Source organism: Bufo gargarizans, chromosome 4 (assembly GCF_014858855.1).
Source record: "Bufo gargarizans isolate SCDJY-AF-19 chromosome 4, ASM1485885v1, whole genome shotgun sequence".
NCBI lineage: Eukaryota > Metazoa > Chordata > Amphibia > Anura > Bufonidae > Bufo > Bufo gargarizans.
Window position 1 is genome coordinate 94,857,542 of NC_058083.1, and position 21,510 is coordinate 94,879,051.

Sequence of the window (21,510 nt, forward strand, 5' to 3'; positions counted from 1 at the left end):
TTTCATTTGATTTGGGGAACTTTTAAACATGCATATATTAAAGATTATGGCGTAATAATTGGCATATGAAAGAAATAGGGCACCTTTGGGTCGTTTGTAAAGAAATCAGATGGCATGGAGGGGCTGATGGCACTGGGGGAGTGAAGGACATGATGGCATGGAGGGGCTGATGGCACTGGGGGAGTTAAGGACATGATGGCATGGAGGGGCTGATGGCACAGAGGACTGAAGACATGGGGGGCTGATGGCACAGAGAGCTGATGGCACTGGGGGGAGCTGATGGCGCTGAGGACTGATGACACTGGGGGAAGATGAGGGCGCTGAGGACTGATGGCACAGGGGCTGATGATGGCACCGGGGGGGGGGGGGGGGGGGGCTGATGAGTTTTTATAAAGAAAAATGATCTTTTAATTATTATTTTTTTCTTTTTAGAGTACTCAATTAATTGTCGGATTATTCGATAGAATACTTGATTACTAAAATAATCAATAGCTGCAGGCCTACTATGGATCCCACGTCAGTCGTGTGGTTGGCCAGAATGGCGACTATGCCACTGATCTGGATTATACCAAAAGAAGATAGCCAGAAAATCATTATAGCTGTATTTTTACCTCAAGCCTGCGTGCCAACCGACTGACCTCTGACCGGTCTTCTTCACCGCTGCTTTTCATCTCCATCCTCTGGTGTCTTCGCTGTACTCTTTCATAGGTTTTTTTCAATTTGTTTAACTACAGACAAAACGAATATGCAAACACAAGCATATCTGGTTAGAAAGCACATGAGCTCCTCAAGATAACCGCGTTACCGGAGCATATAAGGCGTCCACTTTATCAACCATACTACCAAATTCTCTACTTATATGGGACAGCTGCCACCCAACCCCACTGAAACGTGGGGTACCGAGGGGGCGATACCTGAGATTCAGAGGCAACTGTTCCGATATGAGTTTAGATGCCAGGCAAGTGACCTCAGGGAAAGATTCCATACACGGAGTTATCCTGACAGAATATTATGAACGTCTTACCAACGAGCACAGGAACAGGCACGTACCTCGCTATTACACCCAGTGAATCGCCCTGATGTGAATACACAAAATACAATGGGGGTGATAGGGACTTTTGACTCAGCGACAATAGAGGTGACAAACATTATAGGCTGCCAGTGGCTAACTCTGTTGGTGGACCCGGATTTACATACAGGAGGGGTGCTAATTTGAGGGATCATCTTGTACACAGCCACTTCAGTCCACCGGATCGACCACGGACGTGGCTTGAGAATCCTATTAAAGGCTGTTTTAGGCTACTTTCACACTTGCGCTTGATCGGATCCGCTCTGAACGGATCCGATCATATTAATGCAGACGGAGGCTCCGTTCAGTACAGATCCATCTGCATTAATAACTTAGAAAAATTTCTAAGTGCGCAAGATGCCTGAGCGGATCCGTTCAGACTTTCAATGTAAAGTCAATGGGGGACGGATCCGCTTGAAGATTGAGCCATATGGTGTCATCTTCAAGCGGATCCGTTCCCATTGACTTACATTTTAAGTCTGGACGGATCCGCACGCCTCCGCACGGCCAGGCGGACAGCTGAACGCTGCAAGCAGCGGTCAGCTGTCCGCCTGGCCGTGCGGAGGCGAGCGGAGCGGAGGCTGAACGCCGCCAGACTGATGCAGTCTGAGCGGATCCGCTCCATTCAGACTGCATCAGGGCTGGACGGAGGCGTTCGGGTCCGCTCGTGAGCTCCTTCAAACGGAGCTCACGAGCGGACCGACGAACGCAAGTGTGAAAGTAGCCTTAGATGTCGCAAACTGTAGTTTCTGTGATTTTCTAACACCAGGCAAAACCCTTCACTGACAATACCACAGGGTATGTCCACTACATACGTGACTTCATCAACTGCCGCACCACAGGTGCCGGTCAGTTTTTTCGGTATCCTGACCTGGCATCGCCTCAAGTCTCTGTGTTACCATCAGTATTAGGGCTTTTTTAGGGCCTGGTTAACAGGGTAAGGTTCCGGACGGGGCCGCCCCTTTCAGGGCGATGACTCCGTATTACAAGGTCTTTAGGGAATTCTAGCCTGCGTGGCCCCCGCTCCCATTCATTTCTATGGGGCCGTCAGAAAAAGACGAGCCAACGCTTGGCTATTTTTGCCGGCCCCATGGAAAATGAATGGAGGGCGGCTGCGAATGTGCAGTGCGCCCTCCTTCACTTGAAGGCTCCGTTTTCGATATAGGTGGGTCCCGCACCTATAAGACAATGGGGGCGATATGCCCCCATTGTCCATGATGAGACAACCCCTTTAAGCATTTCACTTGGGTTGAAGACTGGACTTTGCCTGGGCCACTGCAGCACCAGTCTTTTCTTTGCAGCCATTCTGGCCCATGACCCCGAGTAAAAAGATGGAGCTGGGCAGGATGCTGAAGGCTTGTATAATAACGTATCCGTGCAGTGATATAGTGTCAAATGCTACCATGGAAATAATGTCATACCTCGTCCTGAAAGCGTGCCAGCTGGGACTCGTACTCCGCCGTCTTGCTGCGATTGTTCTCCTCTTGCTCTGTCAGCTGCTTTCTCAGAGACCTAATCTGCAAATGTGTACAACAGAGATGTGCATTCAAAGAGCCAGTTCTCTGTCCTAGACAAGCAGGCCAGACAAGCTATCAAACTTGCACTAGGATTATACAGTAACAGATTGCAGTGCTCAGTGTATTGTGTTAGGGTAAGTTCACATACCAACTCCGGTAGTCTGGTTCGGCAGAGGAACAGAGTACCGGATTTACAGTGCAATACTGCAGCACACTGCCGGACCCCCCTTGACTATAACAGGATCCGACAGGGATCTGGCTGCTTTCTGGTATGCATGCAGCAGTATTTGTCTGGCTGAAAGCCAGCAGCCTGGGCAGACAACCGGTAGGGTAGGTTCACCTATGTGACATCCAAACTTCAAAGAGAGAAGACCAAGGCCAAATGTCTTCAGAAAGCTCCTGGCCAACGAACTAAGTGTTACCACTTATTATGTATCCGGATAATGGTGCATTTACATGCAGCGATCAAGCGCACAATTGTTGAGAAGGACGAGTTCCTTCCCAATAATCGGCCGCTTGTTAGTGATCACCTCCACTGTACTGGGACGGGCGATGGCTCCTGCTATCACTCATCCTCATACAGCTGCAGTGTTTCTGTGCTAGCGACCATCTAGCAACCCATGTCCTCAGCATTATACACAAAATTCCGGTGACAGGTTCCCTTTAATGAGCGTTTATAAGGTCAGAGATAAGGAGTCCATCAGCTCCCCAGATGACGGAAAAGAGAGAAAATCCACAGGCAGCTACTACAGCATCTCAGCTATGTACACAAAATAGGATTCCATATTTTTTATAAAGACCAATTAAGAAAACTATTTTTAGCTCAAAATAAGTACAATGCAATAATAAATAAATAAAAATTGCCCCCAAAGGAAGGACTCTTGGCAGTACTTCCTTTCTTCAAGAAATATTTCTAAAGCATACTTAGAAAGCTACATTTTGTCATTCCTCTGTTAAGCTTCCTATAAGGCTATATGCACACGAGCGTAGTTTTTTTTTGCGGATAGGATGCGGACCCATTCATTTCAATGGGTCCGCAAAAAAAACACGGACAACACACCGTGTGCTGTCCGCATCAGTATGTCCGTTGCCCCGCAAAAAGAATTGTGCATGTCCTATTTTTTTCTAGTTTGTGGACAAGGATAGGCATTATTACAATGTATCCGCAAAAAAAACGGATGCCATACGGAACCACATACGGTCGTGTGCATGTAGCCTAAATGTGTAAAAATAATGACAACTGTGTGTTACTAGTTGGGCATGAATCTGTCCCTTCGCCGTAGGACAAATCAGCGCTGCCAGTGTCAGACTGTGTAGGGACACACTCCTTTTGGGGGCATGGTAACACCCCGAGCCGAGCTATGGGAAAAGCTGTTCCAGAACTGTCAGAGGTTTCTCACAAATGGCTCGTGTGTCAGTACAAGAAGTGCACTTAAAAATACATCCATGTCCATCTCTGTAAGCAATAGGAGATCCCACCTCTTGGCTCAGACGTTCTTCTCGTGTCCTAGCAGCGCTGAGCTCCTGATCTCGGAGCTGTAGAAGAGTGTTGAGGGTCTCGGTATGGGCTTCCCACTCAGACTTTTTGTGCTCCAGCATTATATCGATCTGCCTCATCAGTTCTTGCAGTTCAGCTTCACAGGAACCAAACAGTGTTCTGATAAAATACAAGGTAAAATGACAGCTTGCCACGGGGACTTGGATTATTAGGGGGCCTTTAGACACAGAAGCGATTTGTTCATGTGTGTATGTATGCAAAGGCCAACTCATATTTTAGACATAGACCACATGTGTAATACTCACCCCATCATCTTCTTCTTCTGCATTCCATGTAACAAAGCCTCCATCCTGAGCACGGGAAGCCTGCAGGAATCAGAAACACATGAGAACAGCGCAGAAACCAGTTACATGGGCATTGCACAATGTGAATATGTAAGAAGCAGAAAGTGCCACCAAACAATACACATCTCCAGAGACTTCTACAGATGGTCACCTTATTATAGGATTTGGAACAGTCTTGGGATGACCACTCACACGAGATATGTCAGCCAAACCCTCATTAGACTGACAGCAATCTCTCCTGACCACCAGGAGAAAGAGAAGGGGGAAGAAAGACTCTTCTGGAGGCAATTTATCTCCCCAGGGACAAACGGATGGAGCATGTCGACATTCAGAAGCCCCATCCTTATCTCCTCCGACATCTGCAGTTCCAGCGGCGAGTTGTACCTATTGAAAAATGTCATTTGTTTGCAGAGTGCTGTTGCATTGTATGTTTTGTTTTATATTATGTTCTCAGCCATAGCAACGTGCACTTGCACATTGGGATGTGCTGACTGACCCCCTTTGTTTGCAGCCTGCGAGAGTGCTAGATGGGAGGCCACAGCGGAGGATGTTACTGTAGTCCAGGTGGGAGATGATGAGGGCATCTACAAGCTTTCTTGCAGACTCCTGGTTGAGGTTTGTGTCGAGGAGGCAGCGAATAGGTTTGAAGAAAAGAGCGGAATCAAAAGTTACCCCCAAGGCAGCGTACATTGGGGGAAATTTATAAACACTGGTGTAAAGGAAAACTGGCTTAGATGTCCTTAGCAACCAATCAGATTCCACCTTTCATTTTTCAGTGCTTTTCGGGAAAATGACAGTTGTAATCTGATTGCTTGTTATGGGCAACTAAGACAGTTTTCCTTTCTACCCATTTTGATAAATCATCTCCATTGACTGTGATAGATAGGTCTGTGGGGAAAGGAGGGGAGATAGGGGAAAGATGACAAATACTGTTTTCTCCATGTTAGGTTTTAGAAGGTGATAGGAGAAGAAGGATATATCTGACAGACATTGTGGGACCTGACCGTAGGGAGGTGCAATCTGAACCAGAGCGGTAAATTGCTTGACATCAAAATAAGGTCTGGTGCACACGGCTATAAGTGTTTTGCAGTCCAAAAATCGCAGATTGACAAAACACAGATCCTGGCCGAGTGCAAGCCATTTTATTTAACTTCTGTAAAAATGTCCTATCCTCCTCCGCAAAACAGACAAGAATAGGGCATGTCCTATTTTTTGCAGGGCCGCGGAATGGACCTGCAGATGCAGACATATTTTGCGGCCCCGTTGAACACGGCTGTGGGAGGACGGTGGGCATTTGTGGTGCTCCACATGTCTGAGGAGTAGGACGGGGGCATGTGTGGTGCTCCAGATGTCTGAGAAGGACAGGGGGTATGTGTGGTGCTCCACATGTCTGAGGAGGAGGACGGGGGGCATGTGTGGTGCTCCACATGTCTGAGGAGGAGGACGGGGGGCATGTGTGGTGCTCCACATGTCTGAGGAGGAGGACGGGGGGCATGTGTGGTGCTCCACATGTCTGAGGAGGAGGACGGGGGGTATGTGTGGTGCTCCACATGTCTGAGGAGGAGGACGGGGGGGTATGTGTGGTGCTCCACATGTCTGAGGAGGAGGACGGGGGGTTATGTGTGGTGCTCCACATGTCTGAGGAGGAGGACGGGGGGTTATGTGTGGTGCTCCACTTGTCTGAGAAGGAGGACGGGGGGTATGTGTGGTGCTCCACATGTCTGAGGAGGAGGACGGGGGGCATGTGTGGTGCTCCACATGTCTGAGGAGGAGGACGGGGGGCATGTGTGGTGCTCCACATGTCTGAGGAGGAGGACGGGGGCATGTGTGGGTCATCCACATGTCTGTGGAGGGGGAACATGTGTGGTGCTCCACATGTCTGAGGACGAGGACGGGGAGCATGTGTGGTGCTCCACATGTCTGAGGAGAAGGATGGGGAGCATGCATGGTGCTCCACATGTCTGAGGAGGCGGACGGGGGGCATGTGTGGTGCTCCACATGTCTGAGGAGGAGGACGGGGGGCATGTGTGGTGCTCCACATGTCTGAGGAGGAGGATGGGGGCATGTGTGGGTCATCCACATGTCTGTGGAGGGGGAACATGTGTGGTGCTCCACATGTCTGAGGAGAAGGACGGGGAGCATGTGTGGTGCTCCACATGTCTGAGGAGGACGGGGGCATGTGTGGTGCTCCACATGTCTGAGGAGGAGGACGGGGAGCATGTGTGGTGCGCCACATGTTTGAGGAGGAGGACGGGGAGCATGTGTGGTGCGCCACATGTTTGAGGAGGAGTACATGTGTGGTGCTCCACATGTCTGAGGAGGAGGACGGGGAGCATGTGTGGTGCGCCACATGTTTGAGGAGGAGTACATGTGTGGTGCTCCACATGTCTGAGGAGGAGGACGAGGAGCATGTGGGGTGCTCCACATGTCTGAGGAGGAGGATAGGGAGCATGTGTGGTGCTCTACATGTCTGAGGAGGAGTACATGTGTGGTGCTCCACATGTCTGAGGAGGAGGACGAGGAGCATGTGGGGTGCTCCACATGTCTGAGGAGGAGGAGAGGGAGCATGTGTGGTGCTCTACATGTCTGAGGAGGAGTACATGTGTGGTGCTCCACATGTCTGAGGAGGAGGACGAGGAGCATGTGGGGTGCTCCACATGTCTGAGGAGGAGGATAGGGAGCATGTGTGGTGCTCCACATGTCTGAGGAGGAGGACAGGGAGCATGTGTGGTGCTCCACATGTCTGAGGAGAAGGACGGGGAGCATGTGTGGTGCTCTACATGTCTGAGGAGAAGGACGGGGAGCATGTGTGGTGCTCTACATGTCTGAGGAGAAGGACGGGGAGCATGTGTGGTGCTCTACATGTCTGAGGAGGAGGACGGGGAGCATGTGTGGTGCGCCACATGTCTGAGGAGGGGGACAGGGGTCATGTGTGGTGCTCAGGTCAAGCCTGAGTTTTTACGTTTGGCTTTATCCATACTGGCACTGTTAGGCCTCTTTCACACGGGCGTCGCGTGTGAGGGCCGGATAGGATGCGTCGTGGGAAAATGCACGATTTTTCCGTGCGAGTGCAAAGCATTTAAATGCGTTTTGCACGCGCGTGAGAAAAATCTGCATGTTTGGTACCCAGACCCGAACTTCTTCACAGAAGTTCGGGTTTGGGTTAGGTGTTGTGTAGATTTTATTATTTTCCCTTATAACATGGTTATAATGGAAAATAATAGCATTCTTAATACAGATGGAGGGGTTTTAAAAAAATTTAAAATAATTAAACTCACCTCCACTTGTTCACGCAGCCCGGCTTCTCTTCTTTCTTCTTCTTTGATTTCCTGGGAGGAAAAGGACCTTTGGTGACGTCACTGCGCTTATCGTATGGTCCGTCACATGATCCATCACCATGGTGATGGACCATGTGATGAGCGCAGTGACGTCACCAAAGGTCCTTTTCCTTCCAGGTCATCAAAGAAGAAAAAATAAGGCGAGCCGGGCAGTGCGAACAAGTGGATGGGGTGAGTTTACATTTTTTTTTTTTTAACCCTCCATCCCTAATTTACTTAGCATTCTGTATTCAGAATGCTATTATTTTCCCTTATAACCATGTTATAAGGGAAAATAATAATGATCGGGTCTCCATCCCGATTATCTCCTAGCAACCATGCGTGAAAATCGCACCGCATCCGCACTTGCTTGCGATTTTCACGCAGACCCATTCACTTCTATGGGGCCAACGTGAAAAACGCACAATATAGAGCATGCTTGCGGTGCGTGAAAATCACCGCTCATGTGCACAGCCCCATAGAAATAATTGGGTCCAGATTCAGTGCGGGTGCAATGCATTCACCTCACACATTGCACCCGCGCGGAAAACCCGCCCGTGTGAAATGGCTTTTTCTTTACACAGTGTTTTTTTTGTATGGTATTTATCGGACAGGGTGGATCATGTAATATATTTATAGAGCCGGTCATTACGGACGCCGCGATACCTAATATGTGTGTGTGGGGAGGGGGGGGTTCTGTTTTATATTATAAAATAAGGGGAAAGGGGAGTGTTTTTTTTCTTTTTTTACTTTATTAATTTTATTAAAAACACTTTTTTTTTTCTTTACTCTATTTCTGACGTTCGCTTTTGGGTGTCTGATCCAATACATCTGTATTGTAATGCATTGCCTGTTAGTGTATGACACCGAGTAATACACTAACAGGTTGCCTAGGAGACCCAGCCTGAGGTTGGATCTCCTCGGCTCCCATAGAAGGCAGATCCCGATGCCTCTACGAGGCAGTGGGCAGCCTCTGCACGGCATCGGGCTGCCTTCTGAGACATTGAGTCCTCGACTCAATGTGCTCCCTCAAAAACAAACCCCTTCTATGCCGCGGTAGCGGCATAGAAGCGGTTAATCCGCAGAGTTCGCCGTCACGGGGGGGGACCCCCTCTGCATTGACCCTTGACCCAGGGTGCCTGCGGGACATCAGGGCGTACAGGTACACCCCAAGAGGTTAAAGGGCTTCTGTCAGCCCACTAAACCGTTTTTTTTTTTGGTTAATAATAATCCCTACACTGCGAGCTCCCTATACATAAGCTAAATATTCATTTTTGTTCAGTAGATTTTGTTAAAAAGCAATTTTTATAATATGTAAATTACCTTGCTACCAGCAAGTAGGGCGGCTACTTGCTGGAAGCAGCCGCATCCTCCTCTCATAATGACTCCCCCTCCGCTGTGTGATTGACAGGGCCAGGAACGGGATCGTTCTCTGCTGGCCCTGTTTGAATTCAAAATACTGCGCCTGCGCTGTACCTGTCTTTAATCGACGCAGACGCACTGAGAGGCGGCCGCTCTCTCGGCCGATCCATCCTCAATGCACCTGCGCCGGGTGTACATGTGACGTCGGCCTCTCAGTGCGCCTGCGCCGATTAAAGACAGGTACAGCGCAGGCGCGATATTTTGAATTCAAACAGGGCCAGCAGAGAACGATCCCGTTCCTGGCCCTGTCAATCACACAGCGGAGGGGGCGTCATTATGAGAGGAGGATGCGGCTGCTACCAGCAAGTAGCCGCCCTACTTGCTGGTAACAAGGTAATTTACATATTATAAAAATAGCTTTTTAACAAAATCTACTGAACAAAAATGAATATTTAGCTTATGTATAGGGAGCTCGCAGTGTAGGGATTATTATTAACCAAAAAAAAAAAAAAGGTTTAGTGGGCTGACAGAAGGCCTTTAACATAGTCAAGACAGATCCGTCTTGAACTCCATTGAAAGTCAATGGAGGACTGATCCGTTTTTTATTCTGTCAGATTGTGTCAGTGAAAACGGATCCGTCCCCATTGACTTAATTGTGTGTCAGGACGGATCCGTTTGGCTCAGTTTTATCAGACGGACACCAAAACACTGCAGGCAGCGTTTTGGTGTCCTTCTCCAAAGTGGAATGGAGACGGAACAGAGGCAAACTGATGCATTCTGAGCGGATCATTTTCCATTCAGAATGCATTAGAATGCAAACTGATCCGTTTTGGACCGCTTGTGAGATCCCTGAATGGATCTCACAAACGGAAAGCCAAAACGCCAGTGTGAAAGTAGCCTTAGGCTTCGCTCACATCAGCGTTCAGCCTTTCCATTCTCCTACTCCGTTATAGGAGCAGAACGGAAAGGACGGATTCGGCACATAACGGAGCCTGCGGACCCCATAGACTATAATGGGGTCCGTTAGGTTTACGCTCAGAAGATGATTTTGGAGCAGAGACAAAAATCCTGCATGCACTACTTTCGTCTCCGCTCCAAAATCATCTTCTGAGCGTAAACCTAATGGACTCCATTATAGTCTATAGGGTCCACAGGCTCCGTTATATACCGAATCCGTCCTTTCCGTTCTCCTGCTCCTATAACAGAGTAGAACGGAAAGGCTGAACACTGATGTGAACAAAGCCATACCTGCACCCTGGCAATACCTGTCACCTCCCCTCACGTCTGTTATCTGGCATTCGCCATGTAATAACAATTCTGGAGAACGTTATGACTCTACATTGTGCTATTCCTATATTATTCCTACTAGACATTTATGAATGACTTGCCAGCAGTCTAAAATAAAGGTCCAGATGGGTGCTACCAGTTGGGGACGTGTCCCTGCACAGTCTAACACTATCCGATCAGTGCTGTCAGTGTCAGATGGTGCAGGGACCCCCCCCCCCCCCCCCCAACTATAACCTAGAAACAGCATAGCTCCCATGCATTTGTATGCTGGGACTGATAGTTCTACAGACCAAAACCTTTCCAGCTTTCTACCACATGCACTGCACTCACTTAGTTCATTGTATTTATTACAGAGGTGCAGACTCACACGGCCATACAGAACATACCTAGCACCCGCCCCCGAAAAGACTCCTCTCCCTCTGGCAGTGATGTCCCGGTAATAATCCCGACGTTCAAAATACCGGAGCAGTTTTAAAAGGAGAACAACATCTCTTTTGCACACAGTCCGCGTACATCGCCATTTTGCTGACGACCGTCTGTAGTAATATGTAAGTAATAAGTGCGAAGGAAAATGGCGCCTACTGGGGACACAGCCTAGTGGAGCAGAAGGGGCTCTAGTGGTTAGACTGGGGATGGCGCGCTGAGAAGGGGAGGAGCATGGGAAACTGGGAGGGGCGTAGTGTTAGACTGAGCTGTGACGAATTAGTAGCGACATTTACTTTATGGACACAGGGGTGTTACTGAAACAGCTGTATATGGCGTTATGTCATGTGGCTGGTTCATGGCATGCTCATTAGGGTCTGTGTGGGTGACTACCTCATGGCACTCCCTCTGGGCGCTGAGTGAGGAAATCTGGACCCCTTTGTAATAGCAAGAGTGCTGTTTTACTCCTATTTGAAAATCTCACTCAAATTCATCCAGTGCGAATATAACCCTATGAGGCCTCACTGGCTGGAACAGGTTAACTGGCACGGACAGTGTGTCATCGGTCCTGGTGTATTGTGACGGTGACACTATTCTACACTGTCCGTTATTGGATATCAATGTTCCTACAAATTCTGCTTCTCTATAATTGGCTCTTAGGGTATGGTCAGGTTTCTGCAACCCTAACCACAAAATAAGGAGTGAATCATAAAAGGGGAGAAAGTGTAATGGACAGATATGACTTCTCCACTTTTTTTTCATTCACTCCTGGTTTTGGCTTCTAAAAACGGATCAGTAAACCTGACTGTGTGGCCATACCCTAAAGGTGCCGCTGAATCCTCAACAAACGAGTGAAATGTTCATTTGTTTGGATTTGGCCTCATTCACACGGCCGTTGCCCGACTGTTCTGTGCATTGGGGGCCGCCATTCGCAGCCCCCAATGCACTGGCCACATCCATGCGGCTGCGTAGTGCTTCCATGGGGTTCTGTGCCACCATTCTGTACCTACCGGATTACGGACATATTCAAGTAGATAGATCCGCATCCGTGATATGGTGTTCACACGGCTGGTGCCCGTATACTGCGGACCAGCTGTTTGCAGGCCGCAATACAGGCTCAGCCGTGTAGCTGGCCAGCTAAGACCTGTCCTAGGTCCTAATACAGCTTATATGTTTATACAGCTAGACCTGCCAATAACCTCAATACAGTTCCTATGTTTGTGTGGTAAAGACAAAAGCAGAGTTATTTACAGTGACTTCATATTTGGGTGTCATATAATTGTTAAATATTGTGTTCACAGAAGCAGAAAAGATCATATGCCTCTAAGATTCATTATATAATGTAAGGTAAGCTCAATGACACAATAAAAAGCATAGAGTTAAAACGGTTGTTATTGAGCTGGAGGTAAGACCAATTACAGCCAGCCTCACACTGAGAAACATCTGAAGTCAATTCGCATAGAACTTTGTTAGAATACTGTATGGAGCGAGCGTGCCGTACAGTATTAGAATGTATTGGCTCCTATGAGCAGAAGTTATTTGCAAAGTCTCGTGGCATTGCTAATTTCTTATGTTGGCCTGTCACCTGCTGGCCAAAATAAGAATTGCAGTTTAAATGTCCCAGGTCTCTTTAGCGGTCTCTTCATTGGCCACAGAGGATGCCGGTAAGAAGCTTGGCAGTGCGAGCTTCCGAGTTTTTCACCCTTTAGATGCCGTCATCTCACTTGATCATGGCATCTAAGGGCTTTAATTACTGCAATCGGCATTTTTGCCAGTCGTGGTAATTTGCCGGCGGGTCGGTCCTTTTTTGAAACAGCAGAGACCTGCCGGCCATGACACCCGCTGCACGTGCGAGCAGGCGCCATGTTTGCTTATCGCTCCAGCGCCGTACATGTACGACACTGGTAGTGAAGGGGTTAAGCAACACCCCTTCCATGTAGCTGTGGATTACTAAATCAAAGCTTAGGCGCCACAATATAATAGTAGGTACACTCGTATATCGGAGCATATCGTGTCCATTTCTTATATAATTAGATTTTGCAGCGCTCCCCTTTGAAACAGACTTTAATGAGAGTAGACTGCAGGAGAAGAGACGTGCCCCTACATGGAGGGCACATACCACTCTGCAGATTACTAGAATGACTTTGCCATTGTGCATTAAAGCGCTGACATAACCGGATTCGCCCAGCTCAGCAGTAAGCGGGGCTCGGCGTGCTCATATCCACAGCTGTTACTGCTGCTAAGCTGCTGGGTAAGTACAAGGCGCTTACACTAGCCCGGCTCTTTCTGTTAATTCCCACAGTGTAACTGATAATGTCACTTTTCATGGCTTGCCAAGAGATACTGAAACTTTTAGCATTCATATCTGAGGAGTGCATGATTTAGCTGGCAATCACTACTCCTTCATCAGACTCATCGACGCTTAGATCAGCAACAATACATACGATTACATGTAATGACAAATGTATTTGAAAAGTATTTTAACCCGCTGCGCTAACAGTACAGAGGAAATGACTGAAGAATATTAAATTGTTGGTCGGTGTCCAATATGCAAGGAATAAGTCTCGTGTTCTCGGTGGTATGATCAGCGCTTCCTCACTTTCATCTTTTGCTTGTGCAGTTGCAGGACAAAGTAAGTGAACCCTGAATTTCTGCATTGATTACTGATAAAAATGCATCCTGATTGTTATCTAAGTCACCATTATAGACCAGGACAATCTAATATACTAATAAGGCCTCTTGCACACGACCGTATGTATTTTGCAGTTGGCAAAAAACGAATCCGCAAAAAATACGGATGACATCTGTGTGAATTCAGTATTTTGCGGAACAGAACATCTGACCCTTCATAGAACAGTACTATCTTTGTCCGTAATGCGGACAATAATAGGACATGTTCTATATTTTTTCGGAACGGACAAACGGAATGCACACGGAGTAACTTCCGTTATCTTTTTTGCGGACTCATTGAAGTGAATGGTTCCGCAAAAAAAAACTGAACTGACACGGAAAGAAAATGCGTTCATGTGCAAGAGACCTAACACAAAGATTTGTGAGTGCACATGTTAGGCCTCATGCACGCGACCGTTGTGTGTTTTGCGGTCCTCAAATTGTGAATCCACAAAACACAGCATCCGTGTGCGTTCCGCAATTTGCGGAACGGCATGGACAGCCATTGATATAACTGCCTATTATTGTCCGCAAAACGGACAAGAATAGGACAGGTAATTTATTTTTATTTTTTTGCGGACCACGGAACGGAGCAACAGATGCGGACAGCACACGGAGTGCTGTTCGCATCTTTTGCGGACCCATTGAAGTGAATGGGTCCGCATCCAAGCCGCAAAAACTGCGGACCAAAACAATGGTCGTGTACATGAGGCCTTAGGCTGAGTTCACACTTCAGTTATTTCCATCAGTGATTGTGAGCCAAAACCAGGTGCGGGTCAAAGACACAGAACAGGGGCAGATCTTTCCAATATATCTAATCTCTGAGTAGAGTTCACAATTGGTTTTGGTTCACAATACTCTAAGGGCTCATGCACATGACTGTATGTATTTTGCAGTCCGTAAAAAACGGATCTGCAAAAAATACAGATGACGTCCGTGTGCATTCCGTATTTTGCAGAACGGAACAGCTGGCCCCTAATAGAACAGTACTATCCTTGTCCTTGATGCGGACAATAATAGGACATGTTCTATTTTTTTGGGCTGAACGAACATACGGAAACGGAATGTATTTTTTTGCTAAACGAACATACGGAAACGGAATGCATGGGTAACTTGAACAAGTCCGTGATCTGTCCAGTGGCGGATACAGGGGGGGGCAATGGAGCAATCCCCCCCCCCCCCGAGCTGCTCAGAGGTGGGGGCGCTCATCTCCATAGTCATCTGTATTGTTGTCCTCAGGACAGCGATACAGAAGGCTGTACGGAGGAGCAGGGGAGAGGTGTGTCCCTCTGCCGGCAGCCTATCAGAGGGCGGCGCAAGCCGTACAGAGCGGGACACAGGCCGGAAGAGGCCTGCATCGCATCGCTGCCAAGGAGGTAAGTATTTTTTTTATTTTTATATATATATATATATATATATATACAATACTTTTACTGGCACATAATGGGGGAGCTGTTATTACTGGCACATAATGGGGGAGCTGTTATTACTGGCACATAATGGGGGAGCTGTTATTACTGGCACATAATGGGGGAGCTGTTATTACTGGCACATAATGGGGGGGCTGTTATTACTGGCACATAATGGGGTGGCTGTTATTACTGGCACATAATGGGGGGCTATTACTGGCACATAATGGGGGGGCTGTTATTACTGGCACATAAAGGGGGGGCTGTTATTACTGGCACATAAAGGGGGGGCTGTTATTACTGGCACATAATGGGGGGCTGTTATTACTGGCACATAATGGGGGGCTGTTATTACTGGCACATAATGGGGGGCTGTTATTACTGGCACATAATGGGGGGCTGTTATTACTGGCACATAATGGGGTGGCTGTTATTACTGGCACATAATGGGGTGGCTGTTATTACTGGCACATAATGGGGTGGCTGTTATTACTGGCACATAATGTGGGGGCTGTTATTACTGGCACATAATGTGGGGGCTGTTATTACTGGCACATAATGGGGGGCTGTTATTACTGGCACATAATCGGGGGGGCTGTTACTGGTACATAATGGGGGGGCTGTTATTACTGGCACATGATTGGGGGCACTATAGGGGCATCTACTGAGGCCACAAAGAAGGGGTATTTTATATGGGGGGCTCTGTACAGTAGAATTTTATACTGGGATACATTATGGTGGGTACTATGGGGAAGGGGGAGAGGAGTATTATGGGGTCATCTACGGGGGGCAGTAAGAAGGGGTATTTTATACTTGCAAATTATGGGGGACACTGAGGGCATCAACTGGGGCCTTTTATACTGGTGCATTATGGGGGGCACTAGGAAGAAGAGGTAAGAGGAGCACTATGGATGCATTTACTGGGGGCACTATATAGGGGTATTTTATACTGGCGCACATTATGGGGACATTAGCTCAACTGGGGGCATTACAAGGGGGTATTTTTTGCACTGTCACATTATAAGGAGAATTATTTCTACTGGGGGGGGGGGGGGCTTTATTACTCCCCCATGGTATGACCCCCTAATTGCAGCACCAGACTCTCCCTGCTCTGCTATTCCTCTGCCCCTTCTCCAAATCCTTATTATGAAATCTTTCTCATTAGGATAAAACACATCAGCTTCACCGAGCCCCCGGCCAAGTGTTGAAGTGGTGTCCGAGATCCCCAAGGGACAAGCCAAGTAACTGTAAGTTTTCATGTGAAATATGTTTGTTATACACATATAGCATTTACTGTGCCCCACAATATACAGTATACCGCTACACTGTGTAGTCTGTTCTATAAGCACCATTGTTTTGTGGCGGCGGACAGAAAATAATCTGGAAGTGCCCCTCCCGAGACCAGGGTCTGGATCCGCCACTGGATCTGTCCGCACAACATGTTCTATTTTTCTGCACTGTGGAGGCAGAGAGAAACCCAACGGAAACACTCTGTAGTGCTTCCATGGGGTTCCATGTCTCCCTTCTGCACCGACCATCCGGATTGCAGACCCATTCAGGTGATTCAAGGGCCTGCATCAGTGATGCGGGGTGCACACGGCCAATGCTCACATATTTCGGACCTGCCATTTGCGGGCCGCAATACGGACAAGGCCGAACAACAATAAGAAGTAAGAAAACCTTGACTTTAATAACCTGTAAATCCCTCTTTAGCAGCAATCCCCCCAACAAACGTTTCCTGCAGCTGCAAATAAGATTTGCATAACGTTGATGAGGAATTTGAAACCATTCCTAATTTCTCATTATTTCTGGGGTAACTTTACAGCATCTTGGAAGGTTTAAATGGGTTGTACAGTGCTACAACATTGATGACCTGTGCTCAGGATAGATCATTAATATCATATTAGTGGGGCCCTGCGGATCAGCTGCAGTGACTGTGCGAGCGCTGCTTCCGTCTCAAAATTGCTTGAGTGAGACGAGCTGTTGTAATTATACTGCTCCACCTCTACAAAGGAAATGACGCTCAGGCAGTTTTGGAAAGGAAGCTTCCTCGCATGAGCACCGCTAACCGTTTAAACAGCTCATAGTTGGGGGGGGGGGGGTACACAGAGTTGACCCTCGCCGATCTGATATTGATGACTATACTGAGGATAGGTCATCAATATCATAGCACTGCACAACCCCTTTGAGGGAGAGTTCACATCACCATTATTTTTCCATTCTTCTGATTCGTCAGAGTAACAGAAAAATAAAGACAAAAAAAAGATCCTGTAAAAAAAACGGATCCTGCGCATCAGTTATGCACATTTGGCTTCCATTTGAAACGGTGATATGAACTCTCTCTGAGTCTGACTTTGCCTTTCCAAAAGACTAATCTTTTTCAACCATTCTTTATTTTATTATTACATGTGTGCTTTGGGTCATTGGGGCAAATTTACTAAGTCTGGCTTTTAACGTCGGTCTTAGGTTCCCCCTTGTGCCGCTGTATGATTCGTCTAATTTATGAGTAGGCGGGTGATTCCTCATAAATTAGGCACATCTATGGCCTTGTGCCTGCCACTGGCTGGAGTAGTTATTTGCCAACATTTACACCTGTTTCCAGGCCCCCAACCTGCCCAACTGCTAAACATGGCGTGAAACTGGCTGGGTGATTAAATATTGCTGCACAGCTGGTTAAAAAAGGGACTTTTTTCAACTAAAATAGTCACATATATAAATAAATGACGCCCATGGTCTTGTTGCATCACCTAATGTCTCTTTAACATGAGTTCATGGACTGCTTCTCTTACATTCTCCTGTAATATGATTTGTAAAGTGTTAGGACTATGTTCTCATCACGGGCATCTATGCCCCTTTTGATGCAACCCATTATCTTATTGGCCTTGGCAGCAGCTGCCTGACACTGGTTTTTACAGCTTAGTTTGTTCACTAGAATTCCTAGGTCCTTTTCCATGTCAGTGTTACCCAGTGTTTTACCATTTAGTATGTACGGGTGACTTGCATTATTCCTACCCATGTGCATAACCTTTTGTCAGTGTTAAACCTCATCTGCCACTTCTCTGCCCAAGCCTCCAATCTATCCAGAACCCTCTGTAGCAGTATACTGTCCTCTTCCGTGTCAATCACTTTACACAGTTTAGTGTCATCTGCACAAATTGATATTTGACTGTGCAAGCCTTCTACAAGATCATTAATAAATATACTGAAGAGAATAGGGCCAAATACTGACCCCTTTGGTACCCCACTATTGACAGTGACCCAATCTGAGTGTGTACTGTTAATAACCACCCTCTGTTTTCTATCACTGAGCCAGTTACTTACCCACATACAGACATTTACTCCCAGTCCGAGCATTCTCATTTTATATACTAACCTTTTATACCGTACAGTGTCAAATGCTTTGGAGAAGTCCAGATATACGACATCCATTGATTCACCGCTGTCAAGTCTGGAACTTGCCTCCTCATAGAAACTGATTAAATTAGTTTGACATGACCGATCCCTCATGAAGCCATGCTGATATGGCGTTATTTGCTTATTTTCATTGAGGTGCTCCAAGATAGCATATCTTAAAAAACCTTCAGTTTACCCACGACAGATGTTAAACTTACTGGCCTATAGTTTCCAGGCTCTGTTTTTGGACCCTTTTTGAATATTGGCACCACATTTGCCATGCGCCAATCCTGTGGAATTGTCTATTGGCGATTTGTCTATTTTAATCTTTTTAAGACGCTGCTGTACTTCTTCCTGGGTCAGACAGGACACTTTTAATGGGGAATTTACTTTTACATTCTGCATTTCATCTGACAGTTTATTTTCCTTAGTGAATACAGTGGAGAAAAAAATATTTAACAGTTTTGCTTTCTCCTTGTGGCTCTCTGCAACCACCCCCTCATCACTCTGTAAAGGGCCGACACCTTCAGATTGATTTATACTTTTTACCATTTATAGAATTGAAGAACATTTTAGGGTTAGTTTTACTCTTTGGCAATTAATCTCGGTCTCTAGTTTGGCCGCTTTTATTTGTTTTTTACATATTAAATTTTTTTCCTTATAGTTTTTCAGTGCTTCCTCACTACCCTCCTGTTTTAGTGATTTAAATGCTTTCTTTTTGTCATTTATTGCCTTCTTTACAGTTATATTTATCCACATTGGTTTCTTCTTGTTCCTTTACCTTTTATTCCCATACGGTATGTACCTCTCACAATTATATTTTAGGATGCTATTAAAAATATCCTATTTTGTGGCTGTATTTCTATTTTGGAGGACTTTGTCCCAGTTATTTATGCCTATGGCCTCTCTTAGTTGGCTAAATTTTGCTTTTTTGAAGTTTGGTATTTTTGTTCCTCCCTGTAGAAACGCTCTTTTGAATGATAATTGGAAGGTTATTACTTTATGGTCACTATTTCCCAGGTGTCCCCCAACCTGCACGTCTGTTGTTCTGTCAGGCCTATTGGTTAATACTAAGTCCAGTGTGGCCGTCCCGCTAGTCGGGTCCTGAACCAGTTGGGAAAGGTAATTGTCTTTGGTTATTGCCAAGAACCTGTTTACTTTATGGGATGTACAGGTTTTTGTTTCCCAGTCTATATCTGGGTAGTTGAAGTCCCCCATAATAACCACCTCATTATGATTTGCCGCCTTGTCTATCTTGTTTAGTAGTAGATTTTCTGTGGACTCTGGTATATTAGGTGGTTTATAGTAAACTCCTATTAATTTATGATGGTTTTTTAGCACCATGTATCGCTACCCACAGTGACTCCACATGTTCATGCCCCTCACTTATATCTTCCCAGAGTGTGGGCTTTAGACAGGACTTTACATAAAGGCAGACCCCTCCCCTCTCCGGTTTTGGCGATCCTTTCTAAACAGACTGTAACCCTGTACATTAACTGCCCAGTCATAGCTATCATCCAGCCATGTCTCAGTTATTCCCACTATGTCATAGTCCTCCTCACACATCACTAATTCCAGTTCCCCAGTTTTATTAGTCATGCTTCTGGAATTAGTATACATACATTTAAGAGGTTTATGTATATTTTTTACCCTACGTCTTTCCCTTTTAACTGTTCTAGTCCCTCCTTCCATTCCTCCCCCAGTCCCATTACCTTGCCCCCGGTCTCTATTTTCACTATCTTCCTCTCCTATAACGTAATTACCCTCCCCTTAGTCCCTAGTTTAAAGAGGACCTTTCACTAAAATAAAACTTCTAAACTTACTATACAGACATATAGAGCGGCGCCCAGGGACCCCCCTGCACTTACTGTTATACCTGGGCGCCGCTCCGTTCTCCCGGTATAGCCTCCGGTATCTTCATAGTTAGGCTCCACCCAGGGGAACCTGCTGTCGTCTCATTCTCCCATGCTGTAACGCTGGCCAATTGCAGCACTCAGCTCATAGCCTGAGAGAAAAAAAAGCCTCTCAGGCTATGAGCTGAGCGCTGCGATTGGCCAGCGCTACAGCCTGGGAGAATGAGACGCCGGCAGGTTCCCCTGGGTGGAGCCTAACTATGAAGATACCGGAGGCTATACCGGGAGAACGGAGCGGCGCCCAGGGATAAGAGTAAGTGCAGGGAGGTCCCTGGGCGCCGCTCTACATGTCTGTATAGTAAGTTTAGAAGTTTTATTCTAGTGAAAGGTCCTCTTTAAACACTCCTCCAACCTTCTAGCCATCTTCTCTCCCAACACAGCTGCCCCTTCCCCATTGAGGTGCAGCCCATGTCTTTTTTCGGCCATATATTCTGTGTTACTATGTAATATGTTTTTGTAAACCTTAGAATTTATTGCTCCCTCAGTGATGACAAAGCAGCCCAAAACCATGATGCTCCCCCCACCATGCTTCACAAATTGGATGAGGTTTGGTGTGCGCTGTTCTTTACTTGCTAAACATAGATTGTGAACTTGTGCTAAAAGCATAAACTTTTGTCTCATTTATCCTTAGAACATTTTTACCAGAACCAGGTGGTCTCGGGCAAACTTGAGATGGACCAGAATGTTTTCTATATAAGGCAGCTGTGGCTTCCTTCCTGGAGTCTTATCATGAATACTTTCTTCTTCAGTGTTTTTCTAATAGTGGACGGATGAGCACAGGTTTGTAGACTCTTCTGCAGTTACTGTTGGGTTCTTTCTCGCCTCTTTCGGGATTGCCTGTTGTGATCTTTGAGTGAGCTAAACAGGACACCTTCAACAAATGGAGTAGCAACAGTCCTGGATTTGTAGATATTCTGCCGACCATGTATTGATGTCTTTAGAAATGCATTTCTACCATTTCAGCTTCATGCATCTCTATAGAATGTCATCTAAGATCTTCTAAAAGTTATGTGCATTGAGACATAGTTCGCACTAATCTGGCTCAGTGGACCTCCATTCAATGGGCTAAGCACCTGTGAAACCCACATTTCCAAACCTAACTCATCACTAACACCTTTTGCCCATTAGCTCTTGGATAAGTCAGGTTGGCTTATTTTTCTTGTGTTATTTAGTTAGAGATTGCTTTTATCGATGAGGGTATGGCCACACGTTTGTTTCTTTATGTAGTTTTTGAAACCAAAACCAGGAGTGGTTAGTGGTACTTTATCTCCTTTTATGTTCTTAGATTTCAAAAACTGCATAAAATGC

The 21,510-nt window shown here is 46.5% G+C and overlaps 1 protein-coding gene across 4 annotated transcripts in view; it reads right to left on the bottom strand.

Moving 5' to 3' along the window:
* CEP63 (centrosomal protein 63) overlaps positions 1 to 10,886 on the bottom strand; it is a 65,066-nt gene extending 54,180 nt beyond the window's left edge. For 2 of the 4 annotated variants that reach the window (XM_044291577.1, XM_044291573.1), the window contains exons 1-5: positions 10,781 to 10,886; positions 4,390 to 4,449; positions 4,066 to 4,243; positions 2,491 to 2,586; positions 612 to 728 (exon numbers count right to left, since the gene is read on the bottom strand). In XM_044291577.1, coding sequence (XP_044147512.1) covers positions 612 to 728; positions 2,491 to 2,586; positions 4,066 to 4,243; positions 4,390 to 4,433 — 435 coding nt within the window. In that variant the 5' untranslated portion in view covers positions 4,434 to 4,449; positions 10,781 to 10,886. Of the gene's footprint in view, positions 1 to 611; positions 729 to 2,490; positions 2,587 to 4,065; positions 4,244 to 4,389; positions 4,450 to 4,579; positions 4,620 to 10,780 lie in introns of those variants that run through there. The other 2 variants (XM_044291576.1, XM_044291574.1) reach the window with 2 other exon arrangements.
* Positions 10,887 to 21,510: the final 10,624 nt, after the last annotated feature.